The 12,179-nt window shown below is 35.1% G+C and overlaps 1 protein-coding gene across 1 annotated transcript; it reads right to left on the bottom strand.

The window, feature by feature from the left end:
• Positions 1-1,865: 1,865 nt before the first annotated feature.
• Positions 1,866-3,137, bottom strand: LOC123671552. Its single transcript, XM_045605464.1, has 2 exons — positions 2,741-3,137; positions 1,866-2,470 (listed from the first exon to the last, which is right to left on the bottom strand). The coding sequence occupies exons 1-2, from the start codon at positions 3,135-3,137 to the stop codon at positions 1,866-1,868; spliced, it is 1,002 nt and encodes a 333-aa protein (XP_045461420.1).
• Positions 3,138-12,179: the final 9,042 nt, after the last annotated feature.

Genomic DNA, 12,179 nt, shown 5'->3' with positions numbered 1-12,179 from the left:
TATTTTCCTTTACATACCTACATCAAACACTTATAAATATATAAAGAAGCCACAGTCATTATCTGCCTATCAGCAAAAACTCTTTTACATGGGGTACGATAGCTCAAACCAAAAATTAAACGTAAAATTATTTTCTGAGATATTAAAATTCTTTCCACATTCACCGAATTACCCCATAATAAAATATTATAATTCAAATGAGAGTGAAAAAGGCCGTAATATATATCTATTAAAGATTTCATAGGTGGAGAACCTTTCAGTCTACTAATAGTATTCCTTATATAACTTTGTGCTCAAAAAATGGATGTGATCGCACCACCTCAATTGATCGTCTACGACTAAACCGAGGAACTTGATCGAAGATTTTGATGAGATAGTGGCGCCACCATGGTCTAAAGTGAAAACTTCATCTCTAGATCTGAGACCGAAAATAACCCACTCGGTTTTATCAATAAGCGCGTTCGGTTATAACCTCGGACCGCTCGGACTTGTCTGAACCGTTCGTTTATTACATCCAGATTGAGGGGAATACCACAGATTACAGATTATCCGTAATCTGTGGGGAATACACATCTGGAGCGTTCGGCAAAAATATCTGATCAATCAGATGTCGATCTTTTTCGTTGGACGTTTTCGACCTAGCAAAACCATTTTATCCACAGAGTTTACCTTTGTCTATGAATTATTGGATTTTATCTGTCTATAATGCTTGTTTGTTTATAAAAGTTAACATTTCGTCGTAGTTTGTATTGAAAAATTTCAATACCTAACTTGTTATACTTCTATAATTGGATTTTAAATAAAATTATGGGTATGGAATGCAGATAACAAATGAATAGGCAATGTGTATATTTTTGGAATGAGATATCTGGTGGTGACTTTGGACAATATCATTAGTAAGACTTTGGGGACAGATACTTTTTTCGTGTGATTATATAAAGCGTCGTGCATGTTCAGTTTATTCAGAAGAGCGATGGACATTCACAGTGCCGTATCTAGGGCGTGGCAAAGGTGGCACTTGCCACGGGCGCAAGGTCTGTAGGGGCGCCCAAAAATAATAAAAAAAAAATATTGGAGCACCAGACGAAATAATTCGAAAGATAACAACTAGGTTTTCATGCCTCGCTATGACCGATGCCGAGGAATCTGAAAATATTTAAAATATTGCTAGCCTTCCCTAGAATTTGCGTACTAGGCCTAAAATAATTACAAGATCAACAAATGAGAAGTAAGAAATCATATAAAATGTTTAAGCGTGTCGTAATCTAGTCATAAATTTAGAATATAGATATTAATATTCAAAGGTGCCACATTCAGATCATTGATATTACGGTCGCCCATCGGCATGTGTGCTTACCCCTATTTTCGCGAGTTTTTTTGCGCTTCAAAATGGTTGTCCGTATTTTTTTTATACTTAATATAAAGGTACTTTATTTCTCCATAACGTTCAAGCTGTGTTCCCCCCGCGAGCTCAAGAAAGCTCAATTAAGAGCTCGTGTGTTTGAGCCCGCTCGAGGAATCAACAGAACAAAACAAAATGTATTCTTCTCTTCTAGAAACAACATACAGGTAAGTCCTACACTAAATTACAAATTAATACTGATCTGGCTTACTGATTATTATGAACATCTGAAAATCTCAAAACAATTCATGAGCTGCCTGTCTTCCAAAACTGTCGAGTAACCAGGATTTTGTGTTTTTTAAGGGAATGAAAGCTCTGCGGCATATTAAGAAATTATGGTATTATATTATAAATTTCGGGTAACCTGTAGGGAAGCGAAGATCTTGATTTTTCTCTGGTCACTCTTGGACCTCTCACTATCCTATTTTCAGCTTGACGCGTTCTATGGGTTGAATCCATAAAGTCAAGCCTGTTTCGAAATAGAGGTTATCAAAGTCTCCAAATAAAGTTGTCTGGGATCAAGAATCCTCAGCTCCCGGAACAACATCTCCGTTGAAAATAGGATAGGCTTTTCAAAGAGAACCTTTAATAACCGTTTCTGCGCTCTCTCAATAATGAGGTAATATCTTCCCACAAGATCACCCCAGGCACTAATACCATACTGGTGGACCGACTGTAAAAGGGCGTAGTACACGGTATAACGCATATCCCATGGCAAGATTTCCCTCGCTATGCGGATCTTATATAAAATTTTCCTCAATCTTTTGTGCAACTCTACACTGTGAATATCCCACCTGGGGTGACAGTCAACATAGACTCCAAGATACCTAGTAAACTCTACGCGATTGATCCTGTCACCATCGAAACAAAGATAGTCATAATCAGGCAATGAGTTAATAGTCAAAGAAATGGGCAGAAAGTGTGTCTTCTTCATATTCACCGAGAGCATGTTCCAATCAAACCACCTTTTCACAGTGTTCAAATCAGTTATGGTCTTATTTTTAACCTCCTCCCATGAACTCTGTTCAAATACAAGACATGTGTCATCAGCAAATGAGATTATTTTAGCTTTAATATTAAGATTGAGGAGGTCGTTTATATATATGAGGAAATTATTGGATCGAGGACTGTACCCTGTGGTACACCCCACTTATTCACTGCCTCATTACTCAATGCATTATTGATCTTTGTCTGCTGTATCCTTCCTGACAAATAACACTCAAACAACTTAAGTGCTACGCCTCTTATACCTATGTTCTGAAGCTTTTTCAATAGTTTCCTGTGGCAAACGGTGTCAAATGCCTTCTTCAGGTCAACGAACACAGAGTATCTTCTTACCGTTGTCAACAGCACCATATAGACTCTCCATGAGGACATTCAGTGCATCCGCAGTTGACCTTCCCTGCCTAAAATCAAACTGCAACTCAGAGAGAATCCTGTACTTATCCAGGTACTTTACTAACCTCGAGCAAAGTACTTTTTCGAACAACTTCGCGAGCACAGATATGGTAGAAATCGGTCTATAGTTACCTGGGTCGCTTTTATGACCTCCTTTGTGGATTGGAGTTATCAATGAGATCTTGAAATGGTGGGGGACAAAACCCTGCGATAAACAGGAATTGACCAAGTCAACAAAGGGCTCTATCAAATACGGTGCAATTATTTTCATCAGAGTGTTACTGATAACATCGTGACCAGGTGCCTTGTGGTCGCCCAAGGAACCTACGAGCCCCATTATCTCAGCTGAATCTGACGGTTCCAGATAAAACGAACCTCCGGTCTGTCCAAGCCTGAAGTCGAATTCAGAATCATCTGGGACCTCCGGACATCAGCAGCCAACGATTCACCAACACTCGCAAAGTATTGGTTCATCGCATCCGCTATCCCGCACTCATCAACAATTTCATCATCGTCAATCACGACCCTATCGGGCACTGATCTAGATGAGCCCAAACCATCAAACACTCCATTGAGCACTTCCCATGTTCTTCCACAGTCGCCCTTCGCGTCTCTTATCTGCTGCCTATAATAAGAAAATTTTGCCTTCCTCAAAAGTGAATTCAGTTTATTCCTATATGCTCTATAACTATCCCTGGCCTCATTGGACTCTGTTTTAATAAACCTCTGGAACAATCTGTCTCGAGTACGTATAGACTTGATCAAACCAATTGTTATCCAGGGTTGCTTTCTTTTTTGTATTTTAGTGGCGTTCAATGTGGTTGCTGCACTCACACAACTGGTAACAGTTCCAATAAATATATCGGCCTTCCGTGCAACATCCGCGGTGTCATAAAACTCATCCCATGATACGTGCATGCGATCATTTTTTAATTTCTCGTAGTTAATGCACCTCCTGAATTTCTCTTGTGAATTACAGTACTTCGGATTGGACAATGTCTGAATGGCAAGTGTCGTATAGTGATCAGTAATGTTGGTTTTCAGTGATGATATTTGTTGTGAAATATAGCGGAGTGCAGTGGTTGGTTAATTCTTGAATTATATTAGGATAAACAATCAAGATGATTTTGTTTTAATATGATTTTATTTAGAACATCTACAACTTGCCAATTTTTGTACAGAACTTCTTGACTCGACTCTTTGACATTTTTTATCTATCATAGAATATATATTTCTGACACTTGAGAACATAGAACCAAAACAACAGTATAATAAATGTTCACGGTACAAAATTGTTTTATTTTCCAACACCTCCCCTCAATTTTGCTACCATGCATAAACTATCATAACATTTATTTATTTAATGAGAAACTAATACAACTTAAACAATATATTTTTCATATCCTAAAGATAAGAACAGAAGCTAATATGCAGGGCTGAAAAACATTGTACAACTTAACTAGGTACCTGGAGCTATGCCTAGTCCAAAACCTAATTTATTAAATTGTGCTGGTTTAAGTCCTTTAGTGAGAATATCAGCCTTTTGATCATTAGTGTTAATATGCTGAAATATTTACCCAGTACATAAGTAATATAAGTTGTCTTGTAGTATTTCTATGCGCGGCATGCGCAGTTGTATATTTAATTCTGTGTAAATTGTTAGATAGTCTATGTGCAAGCTATGCTCGCCCCTTTTCTCTCGTTGGCCGTTGTTGAAGAATATTATTGTATATTTGTCAGTGTGTTTACTACACAGTTATTTCCTATATTTTATTAAAGACTTTTAATTATTAAACAGTGCGTTTAATTTATAACAGGTTATGTGCCCACGTGCGTTCTCATCGCGTGCAATCTAGACTTTTTATAATAGTTTATCGGTCGGGAACGTTCCACTACGTAAGTACATTTATATATATATTGTGAAATAGTGTTGTGAAACAGACGAACAATAATTCAAGATGGCAACAGTTAATTATTTCGCCAGTGTGCCAAAGCTAAACGGACGCGAAAATTACCAGGAATGGGTATTCGCCATTGAAAACGTGCTAGTACTCGAAGGGCTGGATAAGTGCGTTGATGGCAGTGAATTGGACTCCGTTCTATTAGCCAAAGCAAAGGCAAAATTAATATTGACAATGGAACCATCGCTTTACACCCACGTGAGAGATGCAAAAACTCCTAAAGAAGTATGGACGAAACTTAAAAATCTGTACGACGATAGCGGTTTTACCAGAAAGATCGGGCTTTTAAGGACTTTAATATCAGCCAGATTGGAGAACCATGATTCTATGGAGAGTTACATAACTCAAGTCGTCGAAACATCGCAAAAGTTGAAAAGAACGGGCTTCAACATTGATGATGAATGGGTCGGATCATTACTCTTGGCAGGCTTACCCCCGAAATATTCACCGATGATTATGGCTGTTGAACACTCTGGTATTAAAATAACAACAGATGCCATTAAATCGAAATTGCTCGATATGCACGCAGATGGCGGTAGCCAGGGCCATGGAGAAGCGTTTTCTGCTAGAAGTAACGCACGAAAAGGGAAACAGTTCCAGAGATGGTCCAGAGATGGCGGAAGAAGCAGCGATTCGAACAGTAGGTCGTACGTCAATGAGAATAACCAAAGATTTGAGAATAACGTAAACAAAAAGGATCGTAGTAATATCACATGCTTCAAATGTAAGGAAAAAGGACATTATGTGTCGCAGTGTCTAAACAAAAAGGTAACTTACGCTTTGAGTGCCGTGCTTGCTAATGGTTCTTTTAGCAACACTGACTGGTATATTGATAGCGGTGCCAGTTTTCACCTTACAGCAAGTGATAACGATCTCATTGACAAACGGAAGCCAGAATTAAGAGAAATATTATGTGCGAATGAGGCCAAACTTGCAGTCAAAAGTGCAGGTGATGTCAGAATGGAAACTATGGTGAGAGGAAAAAGTGTAAATGTACTTTTACAAAACGTACACTTCATTCCAGGACTAACCACGAATCTGGTCTCTGTTAGCCAATTAATTAGAAACGGAGCCAGAGTAAATTTCCATGACACAGGATGTGAAATTTTTAATAAAAATAACGTTCTTGTTGGAGTAGCTGATTTGAAGAACAATCTATACAAGCTGAGATTGAATAACAAGAATTCAACAGCATTGTTGGCCGCTCCAATGGTTACACCAGATCTATGGCACAGGAGACTAGGGCACATCAACTCGGATTTCTTAATAAAAATGCCAGAAGTAGTTGAAGGTATGCCACCGTTCAAACTTGGAGAAAAAATACAGAAATCTAATTGTGAGGTATGTTGCGAGGCCAAACAAAATAGATTACCGTTCCCAGCAAAAGGAAGTAGAGCCAGTGACGTATTGGAGATTATTCATAGTGATGTCTGTGGACCTCATGAAAAATTATCTATAGGAGGCTCAAGGTATTTTCTCACATTCATAGATGATTACTCAAGAATGTGTTTCATCTATTTTTTAAAATCGAAGGATGAAGTTTCAGAGAAGTTTCACCAGTTCAGATGCCTAGTAGCAAAACAGAGGAATAAACGAATAAAAATTCTGAGAACAGACAATGGAGGGGAGTACATTGGTAGAGATTTCCAAAATTATCTCTAAAACAATGGTATTGTTCATCAAAGGACAAAAAGTTATACTCCAGAGCAGAATGGTATGGCAGAGAGGTTCAATAGGACGATTGTAGAAAGAGCAAGATGTTTACTCTTCGACCAAAACCTAGGTAAGCAATTTTGGGCTGAAGCGAGTAAAACTGCTTGCCACCTAATCAATCGTTCAGTTACCTCGAGTATTTCAAAAACTCCATATGAAATGTGGCACAACAAAAAGCCAGACATTAGTAGCATACGAGTATTTGGAAGTACCGCAATGTCTCATGTTCCAAAAGAGAATAGGCAGAAATGGGATAAAAAGGCCGTCAAATGCATCCTTGTAGGATTTGATGATCACACCAAAGGATACCGACTTTATAACCCAAACAGCCGAAAAGTTTTCATCAGTCGAGATGTCACAATAATGGAGAACATAAAGAAGAGTGTTGCTCTAAACATCGAAGAACCAGTTCAAGAGGTGACAGATTCAGTGGGGGTCTCCGCATCAAAAATGGAAGATTTCAAAGAAAATGGTCAACCAACAGAAGAACTGGACGACAGTGAACCTGAAACTACTTCAGGTATATCAAACGATCAACCTAGAAGATCTCAAAGACAGAGAAAAAAGAAGGTGGATCCAGACTTCGTAACATATGCATGTGGTGGACAAGTTATTGCAGAAAAGCAAATTGTATTGAAACATTTACCGACACATGAAATGCCAGCTGATATTTTAACAATACAATACAATAACAATAATTTATTGATCCCTTATGACATAATTTACAAAATGTATGGGACAGGTCCAAAAGAAAAAACTAAAAGTAACAATTTCAATTATAAACAAACTTATCATCGAAGTATTCTTTCACACTATAATATCCTGCCCGCAACAAATTTTGTTTCACAACAATTTTGAATCGATTCCTGTTCAATAATTTCAATCCAGCTGGTAGGTGATTAAATAACAATATGGCTTGATACATAGGGCTCGACTCAAACTTGGTTGTTGAGTGATATGGTATACACAAAGTACTAGTATTCCGAGTGGAATAATGATGAAAACTAGATATACTATCAACTAACTGCTCATTTTCTTTAATATAAACTAAGCACCTCAAAATGTACAAACAGGGAAGTGTTAATATTTTTTGCATTCTGAATACAGGTCTACATGAATCAAGAGGTTTTAAATTAAATATCATTCTTATGATTCTCTTTTGCATTATGAAAACCCTCTGAGCAGAACTGGAATTTCCCCACAATAAAACATTCCCAGCAAACACAAATACGTATCATAGACATAACATATATATTACAACGATCTATGTTACATAACAATGTAGCATACACGCGCCTTTCTAGTACCGCTCAACGACCGCTCTATGTCCGCCTTCCGTTACATAACATGTAACAAAATTGCCATGTATCATGTACAGATCATGTAACATACATGATACATCGCTGGTATATTACATCTGTAATATTTATGGTACATCCTTTATGTATCATATACGTAGCTGTTACATTTCATGTAACATACATGATACATCGCTGGTATATTACATCTGTAATATTTATGGTACATCCTTTTTATGTAATATACATATATACAGGCTGGCTCAGTTTTTTGTAGAATAACAGTTGTGAGAGTTTTCAGTTTTTAAGATGAAAACATAATATGAATATTGGTCGTAATTTCATAATAAGGAAGTTATATCGAGGTTGTTCAAGTTACCGGATTTATCAATAAAATCTTTAATTTTGAACAACCTGATGTCAATAACCTCTTTATGTTTTTGTGAATTTATTGACCTATAAAGTGACTATGACGCTTTCATCCTAAAAGTGAATACACCAAGTTACTCTACAAGAACTGGGCCAACCTATATATGGTTATATTACATAATATATACTCAGTAAAAAGTTCACCATGCAATATAAAAAAATTTATCCGTTCTATGTGATATAACCAAAAGAAATATATCTGCTACAAACAAGAGACATAAGAAAAATGTAATAGTTATCTGAATGTTTATATTACATATAGGTACTCAGAAGTAAATTCTCTATGTAATTCAAAAACAATACATACCTGTACAATTCTTTCTGGAGGAAAAACTAATCAAACTACATATAAAAAATCTAAATATGCCGACACCACACAAATTATGTTTTAGTGAATTTGTTGGAATTTTTTTCAATACCTTCCAAACAAAAATATAACAAATGATACACAATACCAATTGAAACTAAAACTGCTGGTATCTAGCCAACATCAATTAATAAGAGATATATCACTTATAAATTACATGAAAAGAGATACTTATGAATAAAGGTGCATTCCAAAAATATATATTTAAACTCCATCTTTCATTTTTTGCTAGAAAGATATTTTTTAGTCAACAATATTATTATTTTGAACCTAGAAAATTCAACAAAAACCAGATTCCTACGTTTGGTATGCACCACATTTGAAATATTACAAATAATTTATGAATAGTAAAACAGGATTTAATAATTTAACAATTGGGTGTTTGTTAAATGAAAGATCATAGAATTATTGAAAATTTTTAATGTAATCAAAGTTCCTACATCAACCAAAACTTATTTTTGTCTCTTGATCCTCAATCCTCAATGTGGCCAGCCTTATCCACTCGGCTGATATCTATGTATCTTCTCAAAGTCTGCACATTGGATAAAAGATTGAGATGCAAAACCTAAACATATTGGAATGTTATTAAAAAATGGTATTTACAATTAAAATTCTCAGTAACGAGGTTTCCTGATTGGATAAATAACAAATTTCTTACATAATATAAAGTTATGAAAGTTTTGAATACATGAGTAAACTTCAGGGGTGATTCCTCACTCTGAAACAGCAAAATTATTTATATCATACTAAAACATTTGATTAAACTTATCAGAATCTATTTCTCAAAAAGCATCCTTATGTGATCTGACATTGGTCATTAATAATGATGGAAGAAAAGTGTATTGTGCATATATGAAATCTAGATGTTTTAATTTCACGAATAGCAGAGAATAACATAGGTATATACATCACAAACATAAATAAAGTATAGCAGAAAAATAGTCTAAGTAGTAAAAACTAGCGCACTATTCAGATACTTCTTATTTAGACGATAAAACAATTGTGGTATTACTTCAGAACTATATACACCCAAATGCAAATTACCATAAGAAGGAAAAATATCAAAATGCATATAATTTGAATGAAGAAGACAGAAACCATGCACACATTCCATTAACGATCCACAAAAACATGCAGCAAATATACCTATGCTATTAACAGGCATGCAAGTACAAAAGCAAAATGAAAGGCACATACAACAGCATTTATATATCTAAATGTAGTTACGTTGTCGAAGTATACTTATATTCACTTACCTCACATATTTTCACTATGAAACTAATCTGGAATTGGTGAAAAATCATCGAATGTTGAATATTATTATTACAGTTTTTCACTTCTTATCTCACATATTTCCACGATGAAAGTAATCCGGAATTGATGAAAAATCAAAGAATATTGAATATTATTATTATTATAGTTCATCACTTCTAACTAACAATCAAAAGTTAGAAAATGCATATCACTTTTCACTGCACTAGTCCTGGCAAAAATCTCTAAACAGTTCAACTTTAATAAAGGTTATGTATTATAAGAGTACTTGTATAGATCTGAGTAATATATCATGAATATGCTATATTTACATAGCTTTTACATAATATTAGCAATGTAAAATATATATTGCGAATGTTACATATATGATATGTAACTATATTACACACTAGTAGATATCAGAGTAATATTGTTTTTAGGGATGCTGGAAGATGTATCATATACGTAACTTCAGTAATATAACAATGTTACATATATGATATATGAATAAGTCAAATAATTTCATGGATATATGAAATGTTATGTATCAGATACATTAGTTTTGAGATGTATCAGGTATATACCTCATTTCTTAGGGATGTTATGTAACGGGAAGGCGCATATAACAACATGGTTTGCTGGGTTATAATTTAGAAAACTGTAAACTAGACTATAATTAACATTCATAACAGATTCAATTGGTAGTAATGCCTTAATTCTATTGATCGCATAAAAGGACCTACTCAACCTCATACTGACTGACTCAGCATGATAACCCCATTTCAGTAAATGATCCAAATGAACACCCAGAAATTTTATGGAGTCCTTTGAAGTAATTTGTTCACCTGTACAACTGATATTAAGCCTTTTTCCATATACATTCCTATTTGAGAAATATATACATTCAGTTTTCTCAACATTTAACAGTAGCGCATTTGATTTGCACCAATGTGATAAACCGAAGACCAAAGACTCGCATATTGCAGTGAGTTCCAGAAAGCTCCCCGCTGAGACCGCCATTGACGTATCATCAGCGAACATAATTAGAAGTTCAGGATTAATATACTCTGGCAAATCATTTATAAAGAGGAGGAACAGAAGCGGTCCCAGCACGGAGCCCTGTGGAACCCCATAGTGCATCCTACATTTTCTAGACCAACAGTTTTCAACCTTAACAGAAATATCACGATCAGTCAGGAAAGACATAATCCACTCTAGAAAAATACCGCGAAAACCAATAATGTACAACTTATCCATAATAAATTTATGGGAAAGTACGTCGAAAGCACGGGTTAAATCAAAATATAGACCAGCAACAAAAAGTCCTTTATCTAACTTTTCGTAGACGAAATTCATGAACGACACTGCCGCTGTTTCAGTGGACCTTCCCTCTCTAAAACCATGCTGACAGTCCGTTAAAACTTTAAATTTTGTCAGAAAAGAAATCATCCGATTCAGTACAATTTTCTCGAAAACTTTAGAAAATATACTCAAAATTGAAATTGGCCTATAGTTTATTATATTGAGAGGGTCCTCCTTTTTATACACTGGTATAACCGAAGCCATTTTCAGTAGGCTAGGAAATTTTCCAGAGCTGACTGATAGATTTACAATATGAGCTAGATGGTCAGCTACAATGTTAACAGTTGATTTTAAAATATTAACAGAAACCTGATCAATACCAGTACTCTTTTTGTTTTTAAAAGCTTTTACAATATTAATGACTTCTTCTCCCAGGAATGGCCGAAAAAAGAATGTAGTGACAGATAAATGAGATGTTGTGCATATCTGTGACAGTGAATTGCCGAAATAATTTCGAATATTAATTTCAGCAACAGAAGCGAAATGATCAACAAACAAATTCGCAACATCTGTAGGTTTATTATATATGGTACCTTCGTATTTCAGGCCTATACTCATATTATTTCTTTTTTTTCTACCAGTTTCCTCATTAACAATATTCCAGACTGTTTTATTTTTATTGATAGATGAATTCAGGACACTTTGATAGAAATAAGATTTTGTTTGTTTGAGTAGACATCTAAAGTCTCTCTTAGCATTATTATAAATTTTATATGATTCATATGTTCCCAAATTTTTATTGAGCCAATTCAATTTTTTCAAATCACTACTAGATTTTTTTATTTCATCATTAACCCAACTTTTGCAAAAATTGTGTGAACGCTTCACACGTCGCATTGGGCAAGATCTTTCCAAACAATATTCGAACAAATTCATAAAAGATAAGAAACAATCATCAACATCTGTATGCATATACAAAGTATCAAAGTTAACAGTAGTTATAAAATCAGATAAATTATTTAAAGCCCTAAGTGATACTTTTCTAGAATCTATCCAGT

Source organism: Harmonia axyridis, chromosome 1, assembly GCF_914767665.1.
Source record: "Harmonia axyridis chromosome 1, icHarAxyr1.1, whole genome shotgun sequence".
Lineage (NCBI taxonomy): Eukaryota > Metazoa > Arthropoda > Insecta > Coleoptera > Coccinellidae > Harmonia > Harmonia axyridis.
This window is presented reverse-complemented; position numbering and strand designations above follow the sequence as displayed.

Excerpts from the sequence above, each read along its gene's own strand:
- LOC123671552 (XM_045605464.1), bottom strand. The coding sequence starts at position 3,137 with ATGGGGCTCGTAGGTTCCTTGGGCGACCACAAGGCACCTGGTCACGAT. Across the intron at positions 2,471-2,740 it reads ATATGGTGCTGTTGACAACG|CTAAAATAATCTCATTTGCT; the intron begins GTAAGAAGATAC and ends TTAATATTAAAG.